A 21989-nucleotide genomic window follows, 5' to 3' on the forward strand; every position below is an offset into this window, starting at 1 on the left:
TGGAGCCAGACGCTGGATCTGAACCGGTGCCAGGTATCACATTATCTCTGGCCGTCCCAGCTGTGAGGGCCCGTCCGCTGCCGGCCCCAGCGCCGTGTGACAGCTGTTGGGTTTCGCTCCACCTCTGCTGCTTTTTACTGTTGCTGGGCAACGAAACATGAAATCACTCTCAGAGTGTCCCATCAGATCCGCCTTGTCCTGTGGTACCGGGCAGGACCGGCGTCCCATGTCCTGTGGTACCGGGCAGGACCGGCGTCCCATGTCCTGTGGTACCGGGCAGGACCGGCGTCCCATGTCCTGTGGTACCTGGGAGGACCGGTGTCCCATGTCCTGCGGTACCGGGCAGGACCGGCGTCCCATGTCCTGTGGTACCGGGCAGGACCGGCGTCCCATGTCCTGTGGTACCTGGGAGGACCGGCGTCCCATGTCCTGTGGTACCTGGGAGGACCGGAGTCCCATGTCCTGTGGTACCTGGGAGGACCGGCGTCCCATGTCCTGTGGTACCTGGGAGGACCGGCGTCCCATGTCCTGTGGTACCTGGGAGGACCAGCTTAGGGATAGCTTCCCGTTAGCGTAGCCTTACTCGTGCTCTTGATAAATCCATATTCAGGTGTTGAAATCAATCTGTTCACTTATCCGGATCTTTTATTCAGACAATAACTTTGTTAACTTAATGTCCTCTGGCGTAATGTCCTCTCCTTGTCCATCCGTCTTTAATGATTGACTCATCCGTCCGTTTGACTGCAGGGTTAATTAGAGTTGAAGACATTTCTATTTCCCGTCCTTTCGAGGGCACGATGAAGGTGGCCCCTCATCATCCTCTGGGATGCAGCCGAGTCTGCTTTCTATCAAACGGCGGCTCTGCAGCGTCCTGAGTTTAGATTAGTCACAGCGCAAACATCCGCCTTTCAAACAATCATCAGCGCTAAGTCAGGGGCGGGAGGCGCTGGAAACCCGAAGCACCTGGGGCTAGCTTAAAACACCCGAAGAAGAGCCTAGTTTAAAACACCTGAAGAAGAGGCTAGTTTAAAACACCCGAAGAAGAGCCTAGTTTAAAACACCTGAAGAAGAGGCTAGTTTAAAACACCCGAAGAAGAGCCTAGTTTAAAACACCTGAAGAAGAGGCTAGTTTAAAACACCAGAAGAAGAGGCTAGCTTAAACACCTGAAGAAGAGGCTAGCTTAAAACACCTGAATAGAGGCTAGCTTAAACACCTGAATAGAGGCTAGCTAAAAACACCTGAAGAAGAGGCTAGCTTAAACACCTGAAGAAGAGCCTAGTTTAAAACACCTGAAGAAGAGGCTAGCTTAAACACCTGAAGAAGAGGCTAGCTTAAACACCTGAAGAAGAGGCTAGCTTAAAACACCTGAGCTGACTATGATCTAAAACGTCGAATCAGGAACAAATGAATCCAAACTATGATCAGAATCAAACTCCACCTGAATGTCTGATACCTTCTGGGTCAGAGGACATTTTAAAATGTCTTCTTCACTGTCTCAGCATGTACACTCCGAGCCAGCAGGTGGCGGTAGTCTGAACCCAGCGGACCTTTGGTACCGTCTCGCGCCGCTGAAGCAGCGTCAGTGGTTCTGGTAGTGGTTCTGGTAGTCCTGCATCTAAACAAGGAGGCCCCTCGTCGTTTAACATCAAATCTCCCTTTACGCAGCGAGCCTGAAAAGAGCCGAGACACGCTAAACACACGCGGGAGGTCCTGGGAGGACCGGGGGGTCCTGGGGGGTCCCGGGAGGACCGGGACATACGTGTGGACCTTAGACAACGCAGACATGACCCTGAAGGCACGGCCCGCTCCAGTGAGCGACAGTGAACCCACTTCCTGCGCTCACGGAGCCGCAACCATCTGGCTGGTGATTAAACACAGGCCTGGAACATGATAGTGGGGGCGGGGCCACATGGAGGGTGACACGCCCTTAAGGGCGTACACTCACAGCAAGGCAGAAGGCTTCACTTCTCAAGAAATGCAAGAACCCCAGAAGCTGGAACCATTTAGAGCGGGTTCTGAGGTCTAGTTCCATCCCAGGGGGGGTTTGTGTGACCCCCCCCCAGGCCGAGGTCTGACACACATTGATTAGAATGCTTTTATTGGGCCGAGTCCCTTTGATTGGCTGCCAGCAGGGTTACACTACCTGGGGGGCGGGTGTTGGGTCAGAGGACACCTCGTTAAATTCTGGTAACGTTAGAGTGGATCTGGTCTCAGGTCTTACCTGGTCTCAGGTCTTACCTGGTCTCAGGTCTTATCTGGTCTCAGGTTGGATCTGATCTCAGGTCTTACGTGGTCTCAGGTCTTACCTGGTCTCAGGTTGGATCTGGTCTCAGGTAGGATCTGGTCTAAGGTATTACCTGGTCTCAGGTTGGATCTGGTCTCAGGTCTTACCTGGTCTCAGGTTGGATCTGGTCTCAGGTTGGATCTGGTCTCAGGTCTTACCTGGCCTCAGGTTGGATCTGGTCTCAGGTAGGATCTGGTCTCAGGTCTTACCTGGTCTCAGGTTGGATCTGGTCTCAGGTCTTACCTGGTCTCAGGTTGGATCTGGTCTCAGGTCTTACCTGGTCTCAGGTCGGATCTGGTCTTTGACTACAACTTTATCCTCATATTAATTCTTGACGTCTATTTTCATTTTTATGTCGTTAAACATGCATAATTTATGAATATTATATGAATGAATATGTGGGCGTTTCCTCCCCTGGTCCAGTCATGCATGGGGGCGTGTCCTGCACTTGTGTCTGACCTGTGATTGGCTGTAGGCCCCTCCCTAACGCCTTCCTTCTGGTCATCTTTGTGTTGCAGGACGACAGAAACCTGAGACGTGTTCCAGCATGGAGGGGAGGCGGGGCTTATTCCTCTGTCTCATCATGGCGGCGAGTTTCTACGCCGGCGCTGCTCAAAAGACAGGTGGGTGTGGTTAGGCTGTGACTTCACTTCCTGCATTCCAGGCACATCAAGCATCACTCGCTGGCATTCCATCTTTTCACATCTGCAAATGCACGGGACACGCAGCCACGCCCCCAGAAGGCGTGTTCTCCGTCAGGAACACGCCAGCAGCACCGTGACTAACGCGGCACCTGAGCTGGCTTCATCCGTCATTCGCCTTGATTTGGATCCATCAGAAGGCGCCGGTATTGATTATTAATCAGAAAACTGCTTAGACAGCAGCTTCAGACCGATTCAAACCGGTTCAGACCGATTCACACCGATTCAAACCGGTTCAGACCGATTCACACCGATTCAAACCGGTTCAGACCGATTCACACCGATTCAGACCGATTCACACCGATTCAAACCGGTTCAGACCGATTCACACCGATTCAAACCGGTTCAGACCGATTCACACCGATTCAAACCGGTTCAGACCGATTCACACCGATTCAAACCGGTTCAAACCGATTCACACCGATTCAAACCGGTTCAGACCGGTCCACACCGATCCACACCGGTCCACACCGGTTCAAACCGATTCACACCGATTCAAACCGGTTCAGACCGGTCCACACCGATTCAAACCGGTTCACACCGATTCACACCGATTCAAACTGGTTCAGACCGATTCACACCGATTCAGACCGATTCACACCGATTCAAACCGGTTCAAACCGATTCACACCGATTCACACCGATTCAGACCGGTTCAAACCGATCTACACCGGTTCAAACGATCCACACCGGTCCACACGCATGTCGAGGTTCACAGATCTTCACACGTGAAGGCGGCTTTCCTTGTTTCCATCCTTCTGTTTTCACCATCGTGGCTTCCTGGAGAACCGTGAGCAGCACGCTTCCTGTTTCATGTCCCGCTTCCTGGAGAACCGTGAGCAGCACGCTTCCTGTTTCATGTCCCGCTTCCTGGAGAACTGTGAGCAGCACGCTTCCTGTTTCATGTCCCGCTTCCTGGAGAACTGTGAGCAGCACGCTTCCTGTTTCATGTCGCCGCTTCCTCTGAAGCTTTCAGCGCCGCCCGACTTGCCACCAGCAACCATCGCTCCTTTCTCCATCACGCCACGCTTTGCCCGAGCCGCTTTCCTCCGAGCAGCCTGCGAGGTCACTGCGAGGTCACTGCGAGGTCACTGCGAGGTCACTCTGACTGCCTTCCCCCCCAGTCTGCACTCGCGAGGCCGACATCGTCTTCATGGTCGACGGTTCGTGGAGCATCAGCACGGAGAACTTTGAGAAGATTCGCCGGTTCCTGTCCACGCTGGTCAACAGCTTCGACATCGGGCCCGACCAGGTCCGGATCGGGCTGGTCCAGTACAGTACCGCCCCCCGCACCGAGTTCCTGCTCAACAGCCATCAGAACAAGAAAGACATCCTGCGCTACGTCAGCAGGTTGCGCCACATGGGGGGCGACACCCGGACGGGTCAAGGGTTGGACTTCCTGCTGAACCAGCACTTTGTGGAGGCGGCCGGAAGCCGGGCTCGCCAGAACGTGCCGCAGATCGCCGTGGTGATCACTGACGGCAAATCTCGGGACGAGGTGGCGGCCAGCGCCCGGCGCCTGAGGAGACGGGGGGTCGTCCTGTACGCCATCGGGATCAAGAACGCGGACGAGGACCAGCTGAGGGACATCGCCAGCGAGCCGCACTCGCTGCACGTCTACGGCGTGTCCGACTTCGCGGCGCTGCAGGGGATCTCCCAGAACATCGTCCAGACGCTTTGCACGGCCGCCGAGGAAGTCAAGCGGCAGCTGCTCCAGCTGTCTCCAGGTAAACCGGGTCACGGTTCCGGGTCTCAATAAAGTTCTATCCAAAGCGCTGCTGGTTCCGGGTCTCAATAAAGTTCTATCCAAAGCGCTGCTGGTTCCGGGTCTCAATAAAGTTCTATCCAAAGCGCTGCTGGTTCCGGGTCTCAATAAAGTTCTATCCAAAGCGCTGCTGGTTCCGGGTCTCAATAAAGTTCTATCTAAAGCGCTGCTGGTTCCGGGTTTGTACCTGATCCGGGTCAGGCTAATGCTAGTTCACTTCCTGAATGAACCGAGGAATCGTTCGTGGCCGTTGAATCGGAGTCGAGCGTTCGATCTCGTCTCCCGGCTCGGTACCACCAGGCGCCGTCCACTGGACGCCCGGTGGACGTTTGCTGCTACGGATCCTGACTGTGTCCTTCTGTCCAGAATGTGCCGAGGCCACGTTGGCCGACATCGTCTTCTTGGTCGACGGCTCCACCAGCATCGGCATCGAGAACTTCAAAGTGATTCAAGGGTTTCTGAGAAGCGTCGCCTCGGGCCTGGACATCGGCCCGGACAGAGTCCGGATGGCGCTGGCCCAGTACAGCGACGAGCCTCACCAGGAGTTCCTGCTGAAGGACCACGTGGACAAGACGTCCCTGCTGGCGGCGCTGGACAAGTGCCCGTACCGTACAGGGGGCACAGAAACGGGCAAGGCCATCGACTTCATCCTCACGCAGTACTTCACCAAAGAGGCGGGCAGCCGAGCGGACCAGCGGGTGCCCCAGATCGCCGTGGTCATCACGGACGGGGAGTCCACCGATGACGTCACGGAGCCCGCCCGGCGCCTCAGGCAGCACGGCGTCATCGTGCTCGGCATCGGGGTGGGACAGGCCAACCTGAAGGAGCTAGCGTCCATCGCTAACCAGCCGTCCGAGCGCTTCATGTACGCCATCGAGAACTTCCAGGCGCTGCCGAGGCTGGCGGCGGGCCTGCTGGAGACGGTTTGTGTCTCCGTGGAGGACCAGAGGCAAGGTAAGACGGGCCGTCCTCGTAGTGTGTCTGTCTCTGTGTGTCCCCGTGAGGCGCTGGCGACGTGTCCGGGGTGTGCCCCGCCTCTCGCCCACAGCAAGCTGGGATAGGATCCGGCAGCACCTGGACCTTTGGATCTTCCTGGTATATATTGACATCTGATCGATCTGATCGATACCCGACGGGCTCAGACGAGTCTTTCTGTTTAAAGAGGGTGTGTTTCATGTCTTTGAGTCTGGACTCGGTCCAGACCCGGTCCGGGCTCGGTCCTGACTCGGTCCGGGCTCGGTCCGGGCTCGGTCTGGACTCGGTCCAGACTCGTTCCGGACTTGGTCCAGACCCGGTCCTGACTCGGTCTGGACTCGGTCCGGGTTCGGTCCTGACTCGGTCCGGGCTCGGTCTGGGCTCGGTCTGGACTCGGTCCGGGTTCGGTCTGGACTCGGTCTGGACTCGGTCCGGGTTTGGTCCTGACTCGGTCCGGGCTCGGTCTGGACCCGGTCTGGACTCGGTCCGGGCTCGATCTGGACCCGGTCTGGACTCGGTCCAGACTCGGTCCGGGTTCGGTCCTGACTCGGTCCGGGCTCAGTCTGGACTTGGTCTGGACTCGGTCCGGGCTCGATCTGGACCCAGTCTGGACTCGGTCCGGACTCGGTCCGGGTTTGGTCCTGACTCGGTCCGGGCTCAGTCTGGACCCGGTCTGGACCCGGTCCGGGCTCGATCTGGACCCGGTCTGGACTCGGTCCAGACTCGGTCCGGGTTCGGTCCTGACTCGGTCCGGGCTCAGTCTGGACCCGGTCTGGACCCGGTCCGGGCTCGATCTGGACCCGGTCTGGACTCGGTCCAGACTCGGTCCGGGTTCGGTCCTGACTCGGTCCGGGCTCAGTCTGGACCCGGTCTGGACCCGGTCCGGGCTCGTAGTCTTCCGGACCTCGCTCTTATTTTTTTGGCTCTTTCTCCTTCAGCCTTGACGGAAAGGTTTGCAGACATCTTCTTCCTGGTGGACAGCGGCTTGTCTTCGGCGGAGTTCCAGCAGGTCCGGGTCGTCCTCACCCGATTGGTCAACCAGCTGAACATCGGGGCGGCGGCCTACCGCCTGGGCCTGGCCCAGTACGGCGCAGACACCAAAGTGGAGTTCCTGCTCAATGCTCACCAAACCAAAGGGGAGACCCAGAACGCTCTCAAGCGCCTCCGTCAGCGCCGCCTGCAACCCAACGAGCCCCGGAACCTCGGCAGCGCGCTGCAACACGCCAGCGCCAACTTCTTCACCAGCGAGGCAGGAAGCCGGGCCGACCTAGGTTCTAAACAGTACCTGGTCGTTATCAGCGGAAAGGATTCCGATGATCCCGTGGACAGGGAGTCCCGTCTGATCAGGTCCGCTGGGATCTCCGTGTTGGGCGTGAGCCTCGGCGCGTCCATGGATGAGATGCGCCTCATAGCGTCCGGCCCGAACGCCTACCAGTCCATCAGCAACTTTGTCCCAACGCTGAAGTCTGCGGTGGAGAATGAGGAGGAGAACGTTACTCTCACGGCAGGTGAGCGCCTCCACCCTCGCCCTCCTGGCTGTAGCGGATCGGGTTTATCCGGTTCAAGGATTACCTTTACCTGTGAGGTGTGCTGCAGATGTGTGGTGGGGGGGGGCAGGTTGTGGCTCCTCCCCAAGTCATTTCCTCCTTTTTCAGATTGCAGAGCGGCCAAACTGGCAGACGTCGTTTTCATCGTCGACGAGTCTGGAAGCATCGGAACGCCAAATTTCCAGTTGGTGCGAAAGTTCCTGCACTCGCTTGTGAGGGGCATGGACGTGAGGCCGACCCGGGTCCGGGTGGGCATCGTCCTGTACAACAGCCGGCCCAGCGCACAAGTCTACCTCAACTCTTTCAGTGACAAGAACGAACTGCTGAAGTTCATAAAAATCCTGCCCTATCACGGCGGCGGCACCAACACCGGCGCCGCCCTGGATTTCACCCGGGAGACGGTTTTCACCGACAAGAAAGGGAGCAGGAAAAACAAGGGGGTCCAACAAGTGGCCGTGGTGATCACAGACGGAGAGTCCCAGGACGACGTTAGCACAGCGGCAGCTAACCTGCGTCGGGCCGGCGTCACGGTCTACGCGGTGGGAGTCAAGGACGCCAACGAGGCCCAGCTGGTCCAGATGGCGTCCTACCCCACCAACAAGCACGTGTTCATCGTGGACAGTTTCACCAAGCTGACGTCTCTGGAGCAGAGCCTGCAGAAAACTCTGTGCCACAACATCCTACGAGAAGCCATCTCAGTCGTCTCCAGAAGGCGGGACATCAAAGAAGGTGCGGCCGTCCCGTAGACGGCAGGGGTGACCGCTGTGCCAGAACCAGAACCAGAACCATCTCACTTTTGCTTTTTCTCCCGCAGGCTGCGTTCAGACGGACGAAGCGGATATATTCTTCCTGATCGATCACTCCGGAAGCATTCACCCCACCGACTTCCAGGACATGAAGAAGTTCATCATCGAGTTTCTCCACACCTTCCGGATCGGTCCGCAGCATGTCCGCATGGGGGTCGTCAAATTCGCAGATGCGCCAAATTTAGAATTTGATCTGACGACCTACACGGACACCAAGACGATAGAGACAGCCGTCGAGAAGATTCGACAGGTGGGCGGCGGGACGGAGACGGGACGAGCACTGGAGTTCATGGGACCTCAGTTTGACAGAGCGATGGCCACCCGCGGGCACAAGGTCCCCGAATACCTGGTGGTCATCACTGACGGGAATTCGACCGATGATGTCATACCTCCCGCCAAGAAGCTGAGAGCCCAGGGCGTCGTCGTCTACGCCATCGGCGTGAAGAACGCGAACCAGACTGAACTGAGGGAGATCTCCGGGGACCCGAAGAGGACTTTCTTTGTCAATAACTTTGATGCTCTGAACCCCATCAAGGATGACATCATCACAGACATCTGTTCTCAGGACGGTAAGGACAACACGGGCGCCCGCCGCCTTCGCACCTCGGGACCCGACCCAACACGCTTGTGCCGTTGTGTCCACAGCCTGCAAAGACATCCCCGGAGACCTGATCTTCCTGGCAGACAGCTCTGGGAGCATCGACCCAAACGACTACCAGAAAATGAAAGACTTCATGAAATCCGTTGTCAGCAAGTCCCTGATTGGACAGAACGAGGTGCACGTTGGGGTCATGCAGTTCAGCACCATCCAACAGCTGGCGTTCCCCCTGAACCGCCACTACAGCAAAGACGACCTGTCCCAGGCCATCGAGGACATGCAGCAGACCGGCGGGGGGACGCTCACGGGCAACGCCATCGCAGAGGTGTCGCAGTACTTTGATGCGTCCGGCGGAGGACGTCCCGACCTGAGGCAGCGGCTGATAGTGATCACAGACGGCGAGTCCCAGGACGAGGTTCGAGGCCCGGCGGCTGCTCTCAGGGCCAGGGGGGTTGTGGTCTATGCCATCGGGGTGGTCGACGCCAACACCACCCAGCTGCTGGAGATCAGCGGCTCGCCGGACCGGATGCACAGCGAGCGGAGCTTTGAGGATCTGAAGAACCTGGAGGGCCAGGTAGCCATGGAGCTGTGTGACCCACAGAGAGGTAAGGACCGCCCCCAAAAACACCTCAGCGTTCGGGTGAAAGACCAGGATGTCTGTCAGCCGCTGGACGAACGAAGGCGGCAGATTATATTTATACTTTACATAACGCCAGGCGCTTCATCCTGGGTCCGCCACCTTGAGTCTCTGACCCCGTTTGACCTTTGCTCTTTTATAAAACCAGAGTGTAAGAAGACAGAAAAGGCGGACATCATCTTCCTGGTGGACGGCTCCACGAGTATAACGCTCAGCAAGTTCAGGAGCATGCAGACGTTCATGGCTTCCATGGTGAACCAGACCACCGTGGGATCGGACCTGACCCGCTTCGGAGTCATCCTCTACTCCGACAAACCCGAGTCCGTTTTCACCCTGAAGCAGTACGCCACCAAACGAGACGTCCTCAACGCCATATCAGCGCTGAAGTCCCCCTTTGGAGACACCTACACCAGCAAGGCTTTGGGGTACGCGTTGGACTACTTCAAAGAGGACTACGGTGGACGGGCGGCTCTCAACGTGCCCCAGATCCTCATGGTGATCACAGACGGCGACGCCACCGACAGCGAGAACCTGCCCGCGCCATCTCAGGCTCTGCGTGACGACGGGATCGGCGTCTTCAGTATCGGAGTCGAAGGAGCCATCAGGGAGCAGCTGGACATCATGGCAGGTGGAGACACGTCCAGGGTTTTCTACGTGGACAACTTCGACGCCCTCGAAACTCTGTACAAGAATATCACCAGTGTCCTCTGCAATTCAACCAAGCCAGGTGAGAGAGGTGCAAACGTCCTGCTCTTTAGCACGACGCTAGCCGTTAACGGTTCCGTTGGACAGGGTCGGACCTGGACACGTAGAACCCGTACGCTACCTTGGGGGGTCGGCTGACTCATAGCATCACAGTACGGACAGGGACTATGCTAATTAGCACATTTCTGAAGTTGCACCTTCCCAGATGAGACTCCCGATGACCCCGAACCCACCGGGCATCGTGGGACGTGGACTTTGGCGGGTGCCCGGCACGCCCCCTTTGACTAACGCGAATGCTTTCGCTCTTGCAGCTTGTGAGAAGCAGAAAGCGGACCTGGTCTTCCTGGTCGATCAGTCTGGCAGCATCGGCTCGAGCGACTACCTCACCATGAAGAATTTCACCGCCGAACTGGTGAACAGCTTCAAGGTCGGCGAGGACCTCGCGCGCGTTGGACTCGCCCAGTTCAGCAGCTCCTTCCAGAAAGAGTTCTACCTCGACCAGTTCTACACGGCTCAAGCCGTCAACCAGCACATCCTGGGCATGCGGCAGCTCGGCGGGGGCACCAACATCGGCGCCGCCCTGGAGTCCGTCCGGGGCTACTTCGAAGCCTCGCGGGGCAGTCGTAGGTCCGCCGGGGTCTCTCAGAATCTGCTGCTGATCACCGACGGCGAATCCCAGGATGACGTGGAGGACGCGGCGGACGCCCTCAGGGCCCTGGGGGTGGAGTTGTTTGCCATCGGCATCGGAAACATCCATGATCTGGAGCTCCTGCAGATCACCGGCACCCCGGAGAAGCTGTTCACCGTGGAGAACTTCGGCAGCTTGGAGAAGATCAAGCAGAAGGTGGTGGACAAGATCTGCACGTTCAAGCCCATCCCGGACCGCCCTGGTGAGCCTCCCGGTCCCGGTCCCGGTCCCGGTCCCCCTCACAAACGTCTTCTCCTTTAACACTAACGCGCCCCCCCCCCCCCCCCCCCAGGCTGCAGCATTGACATCGCCATGGGATTCGACATTTCTCAAAGACGAGGCGTTCCCGGCGAGATGCTGGTGAGCGGCCACGCCGGGCTGCAGACGTTCCTGCCGGAGATCGTCCACTACGTGTCCTCCATCCAAGGCCTGTGCTGCGCCGGCACGGCGCCCGTCACGCCCAACCTCGCCTACCGGGTGGTGAGTCCAGACGGGACGGCCCTGCACGACTTCAACTTTGAAGGCTACAGCGAGGAGGTGGTGAGGAAGGTCATGACCTCGACTCTGACCGAGCCCACGTTCTTCAACGCCGCCATGCTCAGATCCTTCAGGGAGAAATTCGAGGCGGAGTCAGGAGCTGGCGTGAAGGTGAGACCTATTATGGGATGTTTCAGACACAGTCGTTAGCTAGCGGCGTGCGTGGAGCCGCGTTAAACCAACTCAATGACAAACATGGATTTTCACAATAAAAGCACCCCGTGTGTCTGCACCCAGGTGCTGGTGGTGTTCTCCGATGGACTGGATGAAGACGTGATGAAACTGGAGCACGAATCAGAGCTGCTGCGACAGTCTGGTAGTCGGCACCGACCGGACCCCTTTAGAACCAGGACTATATTTAGACCATGGGTTTGACAGCGTTCGTGTTTCTGTAGGTGTTAGCGCGCTGCTAACGGTGGCCCTGGAGGGAGTCACCGACCCCGCCCAGCTGCAGATGGTGGAGTTTGGCCGAGGATTCGGCTACAAGGTTCCTTTCAGCATCGGAATGCAGAGCATCGGCAGCTCCATGCTGAACCAGATCGTAAGTCTCTGCTAGCGGCTAGCGGCTAGCGGCTAACAGCTAACGGCTAGTTGGATTCTGCTGATGGATCAAGTGAACCGGGTTTTCTGTTCTGGAAGCAGCACAAGCGAAAGGAACCAGTTAGCCTAGCTGCACCCAACACCAGAGCTGGCTCCTTGTGGGTTAGCAGCATTAGCATTAGAGCTAATGGTTTTTGACGTTTGATCCAATCACAGTGTTCTTTCTCAAAAATGCTTCAAAGCTCGAAACGAGGTAAGATTCAGAGTTTCTATGTATCTGTTAGCTAATCACTAGCATGCTAGCTAAACCAGGTGGCGTGTGAGGAGAGCTAGCTAGCAAGAAAACATTCTGGAATGTTTACCATGAGCCGAGATGACCCGGCCGTGAGGTCACCGTAAATATCAAAAGCATCAAACCAAAGCGACCAAAGCGTCGATGTTTTACAGCTGCATCGATTGATTGATCGATTGATCGATCGACCGATCGACCGATCGACCGATCCTCACCGTCTTCCTGCAGGACACGGTGGCCGACCGGGAGTGCTGCGGCGTCATGTGCAAATGTTCAGGACACGAAGGCGTCCGGGGCTCTCGAGGCATTCCGGGGCTCAAGGTGAGTGGAAGGTGATGTCAGCCAATCAGAGGACTGAGAGCGAGCTGTGACATCATCATCCAACTCCTGGTTCTGTTTCACCAACAGGGCGTCTCTGGACAGAAGGGTTACCCCGGGTTCCCCGGAGAGGAGGGCGTGGCCGTAAGTGATACCTGTGACTCAGGTGTGAGGTGCGTTTCAGGATGTCCACGCCCTCCTTTGTTTGTCTGCTGCAGGGGGAGCGGGGCCGTCCCGGACCTGGCGGACCTCAGGGGGTCCAGGGTTGTTCTGGGGTCCGAGGATCAAAGGTAGACCGCTCCTCATTCTGTCATTGATCAGGCGTGCAGCCAGGTGTTGATGACCTGTGTCTGACTCCTGCAGGGACTCAGAGGTTTCCGTGGAAACAGGGTGAGTGAGCATCACGCCAGTCCTCCAGCGGAGTCATGTGACCAGGAACATCCAGGGCGGGTCAGGTGACGGCGACGCCCTTCTTCTCTTGCAGGGCGAGGACGGAGAAGACGGAGTGGATGGAGTGGACGGAGAACAGGTAGGGATCAGCTGATCGGTCCACATCGATCAGCTGATCGGTCAACATCGATCAGCTGATTGGTCCACGTCGATCGGCCGATCGGTCCACGTCGATCGGCCGATCGGGACCCCCGGTGACCCGGAGCGGTTCTGGTTTTGTTTTTAGGGCGTGACCGGATTGGACGGCGGCGGAGGACAGGGAGGAAACTCAGGAAACCCCGTAAGACGTTTTCGTTTTCTTCTTCCTTCACGTTTACCGAAAGTCAAACCGATAAAATTGGAATAAAAATCAATTTAAAATCACTAATACTTGAATATTTCTACATTTAAATTGATGGATCCAACGGACTGGTTGAATATATAACGGTTTATATTTATTGAAGACATTCTGTCGGCGATGCGTTTGGATCCAAGGTTGAGACGGGGCGTCGACCTTCGACCTCCCCTGATTGGCTGACGGGTTGACCTGTCCTTTCAGGGTATCTCGGGTATCAGAGGGCCGGCGGGACCCAAAGGGAAGCGAGGACTGAGAGGAGATCCGGTGAGTCAGGACGTGGCCGAAGGGTACTTCAGGCGGAACTACCTGGACAATAGACTCCGCCCCCTCTTTACGGCTCATATTTCAGCTGCTCTAGTTTTCCGGTATAATATATCAGGATGGGGGGGGGGGGGGATCCCCCAGATTCTGGAGATGAAAGGGTTCAGTCGGACCCGGTCTGGTCTGGTCCTGGCTCCCTGACAGGAGGTGAAAGGTCGGAGACGGGTCTGACCCGGTTTGACCCGGCTGACACCAGAACCCGTGTCCCTGAAAACTGACCGTCGGTACCGCTGGACGCCTCTCGAACCCAAACGGAGCAGAGGTTCTGATGGGTTCTGATCGAGTCTTTGTGTTCTGTGAGACAGGGCGAGTCCGGTTCTGATAACACTGTGCCAGGATCCAAGGGAGAAGCGGGGAACCCGGGTTTGCCGGTAAGCGCTGAGCCGGGGTCAGGTACCGGTTCTGTTGATCGATTAGTCCGATCTAATCGCATTCTGTTTCCATAATTCCACAGGGTGCACCTGGACCGGACGGCCGGCCAGGTGAGGGCGGAGTCAACGGAATGCCGGTGAGAATCTAGAACTTCCTGTTTGTGCTGGACAGATCAATAACTAATATATCATCAATACTGATGAATGAATGAATTAGAAACAACTATTATAATCACCGTGACCCGCTGGACGTGGCTGGGCGTGGTCACTGATGGGCGTGGCCACCGCCGTCTCTGATGATCAGTTATCGTAATGGATATTGATTATGGATCATTTATTGGTTGTGCTTCCTGTGTTCAGGGTCCAGAAGGAAGGCGTGGCTCACTGGGAGATAAGGTAGGACCGCCCCCCCTTACTGGTCTGTGCACCAGTAGACGCTGGGAGAGCCCCCCCAGTTTAAACCCAGCGTCTCCTGCAGGGCGGCGCTGGACCGGCAGGAGCTGCAGGAGTCCCAGGTAGCCCCGGGGCCTCAGGGTCAGAGGTAACGCCCCCCACCTGCCCTCCCACATGACAGAGGTGAGGAACGCTTTCTCAACCCGTGTCCCGTCTGCAGGGTCCCAGAGGGGTCAGAGGTCAACCAGGGCCCAAAGGGATCGCTGGCCTTCCTGGACGCCAGGTCAGTGAATCCTAGAAGGCAGAACCTGCCCCGCCCCCGATGTTAGCATGGTTTATACTGAATCGGGTCAGAGGAACCGAGAACCTGGACCACAATGTCAAGGTGGGCCAGAGCCGCAGCGCTCAGGCGGGTCAACACGGAACCAACGTTTGAGCAGGGACTCGTCAACTGGGTCGGTTCTGAGGAACGCGGCGCTGGTGTTTGTGCAGCTATTTAAATATTTACAAGCCAACAGCTCCATCAGCCAGCGCCGTCAAGTCCAGGACCATAAACACGGACCGGGTCAGAGCCAAGAACTGTGAACCTGAGTGAATCCTGCTGCTCGGTTCTGGACTCCTGAGGTCCGTTTGTCTCGGGAGGTTCCACCGCTGCCGATCAGCTGATCCAGTCCTGACCCAGCAGCATCTCATGACTGGTTCTGGTTAATGACGCCGGGGCGGGGCTTAAATCTACACGGGCCCCAGCTTCCTGCCCCAGAGGCGGTCCTGCTGGAGGAGCTGGCGCCGTTAGCTTGTGGTGCAGACGACGCGGTTTCATCGCTGCCTCTGTTGGGTTTCTGCAGGGAGAACCGGGACCAGCTGGAAACCCAGGTGCAGCCGGGCGCCGCGGATCCAACGGGCAGAAGGTGTGTGACATCACAGCGTGATGTCATCGCAGCAGCCGTCACGACATGGACGATGATGATGACGATGATGATGATGATGATCCTGTGAAAAGTTTCGCGGGTCCAAACCCGACCCGGCTGGTTTGGCAGAAGGTAAAACCTACCTGTTGTTGTTGTTGAAGGGCCAAGCAGGTGATCCAGGTGAGCACGGTGTGGCAGGAGCGCAGGGACCCAGAGGGATGCCGGTAAGGATCCGAACCTTGGGCAGTAAAGACCCGCATGTGGTCTCAGCCCCTCTGACTTCTGTCTCGGTTCCAGGGCCAGGATGGCCCAGACGGTTACGGCCCGGCAGGACCTCAAGGCGTCAAGGTACACGCCTCAATAGTTAGCATTCCAACACCCGTCCTCCAGGCCAGCAGGTGGCGCTGTAACGTCAGAGCCGACAGGATGGGATCAGCAAATCTAGTTCCTGTTCTAGTCATTTAACTAGCTGGTTCTTTATCGACTTACCTGTTCTAGTCATTTAACTAGCTGGTTATTTATTGACTTACCTGTTCTAGTCATTTAACTAGCTGGTTATTTATTGACTTACCTGTTCTAGTCATTTAACTAGCTGGTTCTTTATTGATTTACCTGTTCTAGTCATTTAACTAGCTGGTTCTTCATCGGTTTACCTGTTCTAGTCATTTAACTAGCTGGTTATTTATTGACTTACCTGTTCTGGTCATTTAACTAGCTGGTTCTTCATCAGTTTACCTGTTCTAGTCATTTAACTAGCTGGTTCTTTATTGATTTACCTGTTCTAGTCATTTAACTAGCTGGTTATTTATTGACTTACCTGTTCTAGTCATTTAACCAGCTGGTTATTTATTGACTTACCTGTTCTAGTCATTTAACTAGCTGGTTCTTTATTGACTTACCTGTTCTAGTCATTTAACTAGCTGGTTATTTATTGACTTACCTGTTCTAGTCATTTAACTAGCTGGTTCTTTATTGACTTACCTGTTCTAGTCATTTAACTAGCTGGTTATTTATTGATTTACCCGTTCTAGTCATTTAACTAGCTGGTTCTTTATTGATTTACCTGTTCTAGTCATTTAACTAGCTGGTTCTTCATCGGTTTACCTGTTCTGGTCATTTAACATGCTGGTTATTTATTGACTTACCTGTTCTAGCCATTTAACTAGCTGGTTATTTATTGACTTACCTGTTCTAGTCATTTAACTAGCTGGTTCTTCATCGGTTTAGCTGTTCTGGTCATTTAACTAGCTGGTACGGCGTAATGTCCGTTCTTTAGCATTATCATTGTTAGCCTTTTAGCTTACAGAGTTCATTGATCAGGATATTGATCATGGATGATAAAATGGAGTTTTCCTTGTCTTTTCAGGGAGATCCTGGTTTTCCTGGTTACCCGGGTCTCGTGGTGAGTCCAGCCAGCCTCGCTGAAAGAGGCGTGTGCTCTGTGGGGGGGGGCGTGTGTTCCGTGGGGGGGCGTGTGCTCTGTGGGGGGGGGGGGGTGCTCCATGGGGGGCGTGTTTTACTGTGATGCGTTGTCTTGGTTCTGTTCAGGGCGAGGACGGCCTGCAGGGAACCCAAGGACTTCCGGGCCGTAAGGGGAACCCGGGTCGCAGCGTGAGTTCCGTCGTTTCTCCCACCTCAGATCTTTCAGCGTTTTTATTCTGAGCCGACTTCGACTCCTCGTCCGATTCAGGGAAACACGGGACAGACGGGAGAGTCCGGATCGTCAGGAGAACCAGGACATTCAGGACACGTGGTGAGGACGGATGGACGGATGGGTGGACGGATGGATGGACAGATGGACGGATGGGTGGACGGATGGATGGGTGGACGGATGGATGGATGGCTGGATGGCTGGACGGACACCATAAATGTCCTCCTGACCGTTGTGTGTCCCCCCCCCCCCCCCCCCCCTCAGGGTCCCAGAGGCTCTCCCGGCGCTCACGGCCTGACGGTGAGTCCCCCTCTCAGGTGTTGAGATGCTCCGTTCAGACAGGACGTCTCACTCTGTCTCTGTTTCAGGAGTGTCAGCTGATCAGCTACATCAGAGACAACTGTGGTGAGTGGCGTCCAGACGTCCCGTCAGCGCCCTCGCCTCATTGGCTGCTTCTAACACGCCTTCTTTCCCCACGCAGCTTGTTCCATCGGTACGTACGGCGGCGAGCGCTGTGACATCATCAACAACCCTCGTCGGACGAAGGTCACATTATCACCTCGGGTTCTGCGTGAACGGCCCGCCCTCGGGGCGGCGTGGTGGGCGTGGCCTCAGACCAGGTACCCACGCTCTCCTTTGCTGGTTCTCAGATCGGTCCGGTTGCCCCGCCTTCCCCACCGAGCTGGTGTTTGGGTTGGACATGTCGGCGGACGTGACCCCGGCGGCCTTTGAGAGGCAGCGCTCGGCCCTCCTCGCCCTGCTGGAGGGCGTGGCCATCGCCGAGAGCAACTGTCCGACGGGGGCCCGCGTGGCGGTGGCGGCTTACGGCGCCCACACCAGGTCCCTGATCCGCTTCCAGGACTACCGCTCCAAGAAGCAGCTGATGGAGTCCGTCGGGAGCATCGCCCTGGAGAGGACGGCCGGCCGGCGCCAGCTCGGCGCCGCCATGCGCTTCGTGGGCCACAACGTCTTCAAGCGCGTCCGAGCGGGAGCGATGATGAGGAAGGTGGCCGTCTTCCTCACCAGCGGGCCGACGCAGGACGTCGGCGAGGTCGCCACGGCGGTGATGGAGTACCGCGGCCTCGGCATCGTGCCGGCGGTCATCGCCCTGAGGAACGCCCCCGCCATCGGCCGCGCCATGGAGGTACGCCGGGCTGTTTGTGTGTGGTTTCCATGGTTACACGGCGACTCAGCGTCCAGAACTCAGAGTCCAGAACTCCGAGTCCCGAGTCCAGAACTCGAGTCCAGAACTCCGAGTCCAGAACTCCGAGTCCAGCATCCAGAACTCGAGTCCTGAGTCCAGAACTCGAGTCCAGAACTCGAGTTCAGAACTCGTGTCCAGAACTCAGAGTCCAGAACTCAGAGTCCAGCGTCCAGAACTCAAGTCCAGAACTCCGAGTCCAGAACTCCGAGTCCAGAACTCCGAGTCCTGCATCCAGAACTCGAGTCCAGAACTCGAGTCCAGCGTCCAGAGCTCGAGTCCAGAACTCCGAGTCCAGCGTCCAGAGCTCGAGTCCAGAACTCCGAGTCCAGAAGCTCTTAGCTTAGCTCACGGCTGCCGTCTCTCCTCAGGTGGACGACTCGGGAAACTCCATCTTCACGGTCCTGGGGAGGGACGAGGCCACGGACCTGAGGAAGGTCAGGGACTGCGCCATCTGCTACGGTAAGCCGAGACGGGCCGCCCCGAACCCGGCCGGTCGTTGAGCAGCCGTGTGATTGGTCGTTGAACGGCGTCCCTCTAGACCCCTGCAGACGCTCGGAGCAGTGCGCCTTCATCCGGGAGACGCTGCCGCCTCAGGAAGCGGACCTGGACCTGGTCCTGCTGATGGACAGTTCCAGGGAGATGCAGGCCGACGAGTACGCCGGCGCCAAGCAGCTGCTGGGCTCCGTGGTGACCCAGCTGGCCGTGAGCCCGGAGCCCAGCGGCGCCGGGGGCCGGGCCCGGGTGGCTGCGGTCCAGACCAACGGCACCCAGGAATCCAAGATGGAGTTCAGCCTGCAGCAGTACCAGAACAACCAGCTGATGAAGACCCACCTGGTCCAGGCCATGCAGCAGCACGGCGGCGCCACGGGGATGGGGGCCGCCGTGAAGCTCGTGGTGGAGACGCTGCCCACGATGACCGCCCACCCCCGGAAGAGGAAGGCGCTGCTGGCCGTGGTGGGGACCCGGATGGACGACCAGGACCAGGCCACGCTGCGCTTCTTCTCCCAGAAGGCCAAGTGTGCCGGGATGGCGGTGTTCGTGGTGACGGTCGGCGAGCGCTACGACCGGGCGCAGGCGGAGGCGCTGGCCAGCCTGCCGGTGCAGCAGCACCTGCTCCACGTGGGACACCTGGGGGCCGAGGAGCAGGGCTACGCCCAGCGCTGCTTCAGAGTCTTCCTCAACGGCCTCAACAGTAAGCCCCGCCCACTCCCACGATCACGATTATTGATCAGCAATCGTCCAACCAAGGCTTCATCAATGTCTCCGTTGGTTTCAGAGGGACTGAACTCCTACCCGCCCCCCTCCATGAAACTCACCTGCCAGCAGGTCAACAGCCAAGATGGAGGACAAACTGGGTAAGACACGCCCACCTGATCACGGATCAATGATCATCAATATCTCCTCTCTGGTTTGGTTTCTCCGCTACAGGATGATGACGGCGCTCAGAACACGTTAGCAATCAGGTCACATGACCAGGAAGTTTACGCCCCGAGTGCTACGTCACCTGTAACGCCGACGCTACGTCACCTGTAACGCCGACGCTAGGTCACCTGTAACGCCGACGCTACGTCACCTGTAACGCCGACGCTACGTCACCTGTAACACCGACGCTATGTCACCTGTAACACCGACGCTAGGTCACCTGTAACACCGACGCTACGTCACCTGTAACACCGACGCTACGTCACCTGTAACTCCGACACTACGTCACCTGTAACGCCGACGCTACGTCACCTGTAACGCCGACGCTAGGTCACCTGTAACGCCGACGCTAGGTCACCTGTAACGCCGACGCTACGTCACCTGTAACGCCGACGCTACGTCACCTGTAACGCCGACGCTACGTCACCTGTAACGCCGACGCTACGTCACCTGTAACGCCGACGCTACGTCACCTGTAACGCCGACGCTACGTCACCTGTAACGCCGACGCTACGTCACCTGTAACGCCGACGCTACGTCACCTGTAACTCCGACGCTACGTCACCTGTAACGCCGACGCTACGTCACCTGTAACGCCGACGCTAGGTCACCTGTAACGCCGACGCTAGGTCACCTGTAACACCGACGCTACGTCACCTGTAACGCCGACGCTACGTCACCTGTAACACCGACGCTACGTCACCTGTAACGCCGACGCTACGTCACCTGTAACACCGACGCTACGTCACCTGTAACGCCGACGCTACGTCACCTGTAACACTGCGAGTTGGGGGGGTGTCTGTCTCCAGTCAGGGGGCGGTGCTGCTGGAGGAGGAGGAGCTTGGGACTGAGGTGGAGGAGACATTTGAGGAGCAGACAGGAGGACAGACTCAGATCGGCCAGCTGGACGTCATCGATCTGCTCAGAGACAGTCAGAGACACGGAATGAACGTCAACGGTCACGGTGGGTTGCTGGGGGGCCGCCGGCGGGGTGCTGGGGGGCCGCCGGCGGGGTGCTGGGGGGGCGGTAACACACAGACCGCATCCAGGCTGCTGCAGTTCCGTCCCCCTTCATGTCTTTGCTAACAGGTGTGGGTTCACTTCCTGTGGGTTCGCGGCTGTAAACAGTTTGAAGCAGCTAACGCTGCTAACATTGCTAACGTAGCTAACATTGCTAACGCAGCTAACATTGCTAACGCAGCTAACATTGCTAACGCGCTTCTGTTTGTCGTCCCTCAGATGGGAACATCCTGCCGATGCCTGAGATCGTCAACTTCCTGTCCAAAGGTGAGACAAGCAGAGGGGCGGGGCTTCTCTCAAGGTTTGTGAGATTTGACCAAGCTGTCCAACAAGATACGGATCAGACATGGATCCGGTGTGGATCAGACATGGATCCGGTGTGGATCACATGGATCCGGTGTGGATCACACATGGATCCGGTGTGGATCACATGGATCCGGTGTGGATCAGACATGGATCCGGTGTGGATCACATGGATCCGGTGTGGATCAGACATGGATCCGGTGTGGATCAGACATGGATCCGGTGTGGATCAGACATGGATCCGGTGTGGATCACATGGATCCGGTGTGGATCACATGGATCCGGTGTGGATCAGACATGGATCCGGTGTGGATCACATGGATCCGGTGTGGATCACATGGATCCGGTGTGGATCACATGGATCCGGTGTGGATCACATGGATCCGGTGTGGATCACACATGGATCCGGTGTGGATCACATGGATCCGGTGTGGATCACATGGATCCGGTGTGGATCAGACATGGATCCGGTGTGGATCAGACATGGATCCGGTGTGGATCAGACATGGATCCGGTGTGGATCACATGGATCCGGTGTGGATCAGACATGGATCCGGTGTGGATCAGACATGGATCCGGTGTGGATCAGACATGGATCCGGTGTGGATCACATGGATCCGGTGTGGATCACATGGATCCGGTGTGGATCACATGGATCCGGTGTCAGACATGGATCAGATTAGCTGTCCTTGTCTTCTGATCGGATCTCACTCGTTGCCGTTGAAGCTGTTGGACCAGATCAAAGTGTCCTCTGGTGGGACGCGGACCGTCTGGTTGGTCTGGACCCCCGTCCTTTACCTGTCCCCCCCGTCTCCCCCCCAGACGCCTGCTTCCTCCCCCAGATGAAGGGCGGCTGCCAGAACTACTCCATGAAGTGGTTCTTCGACACGGAACAGAACGAATGTTCCCGCTTCTGGTACGGCGGCTGCCACGGCAACGGCAACCGCTTCGAGACGCAGGAGGCGTGTGAGGACCTCTGCCTGACGAAGAGTCGATGAAGAGGAGGGCGCGCACACACACACACACATTCAGGTGGGACAGATCCTCCCAGGAGAGAGGGGGAGTGGCCTTTTTGAATGCCCCCCCCCCCCCCCCACACACAGATTCTTCAGGTGCTTTTTGAAAGTTCACTTTTGTTCCTGTTTGAAGCTTCAGATTAAAAATGTGGATCGATCGATCCGATCAGAGCTGCTGTCCACTGATTGGTGGGTTGAA

The 21989-nt window shown here is 57.1% G+C and overlaps 1 protein-coding gene across 1 annotated transcript; it reads left to right on the forward strand.

The window, feature by feature from the left end:
* The first annotated feature begins 2832 nt into the window (after positions 1–2832).
* Positions 2833–21805, forward strand: col6a4a (collagen, type VI, alpha 4a). The gene is made up of 40 exons (XM_068759932.1): positions 2833–2908; positions 4111–4713; positions 5118–5705; positions 6665–7234; positions 7382–8002; positions 8088–8648; positions 8725–9282; positions 9463–10041; positions 10331–10909; positions 11000–11355; positions 11482–11560; positions 11640–11785; positions 12305–12397; positions 12485–12538; positions 12613–12684; positions 12758–12784; positions 12879–12923; positions 13071–13124; positions 13383–13445; positions 13808–13873; positions 13957–14010; positions 14234–14269; positions 14352–14414; positions 14487–14549; positions 15112–15174; positions 15336–15398; positions 15472–15522; positions 16541–16576; positions 16723–16785; positions 16865–16927; positions 17090–17125; positions 17194–17230; positions 17307–17318; positions 17476–17969; positions 18398–18488; positions 18568–19221; positions 19306–19384; positions 20261–20415; positions 20691–20738; positions 21597–21805. Exons 1-40 carry the CDS (start codon positions 2833–2835, stop codon positions 21770–21772), a joined length of 8127 nt encoding a protein of 2708 aa, XP_068616033.1. The 3' UTR covers positions 21773–21805.
* The last annotated feature ends 184 nt before the right edge of the window (positions 21806–21989 follow it).

This window comes from Brachionichthys hirsutus, chromosome 3 (genome assembly GCF_040956055.1).
Source record: "Brachionichthys hirsutus isolate HB-005 chromosome 3, CSIRO-AGI_Bhir_v1, whole genome shotgun sequence".
In the NCBI taxonomy this organism is placed as follows: domain Eukaryota; kingdom Metazoa; phylum Chordata; class Actinopteri; order Lophiiformes; family Brachionichthyidae; genus Brachionichthys; species Brachionichthys hirsutus.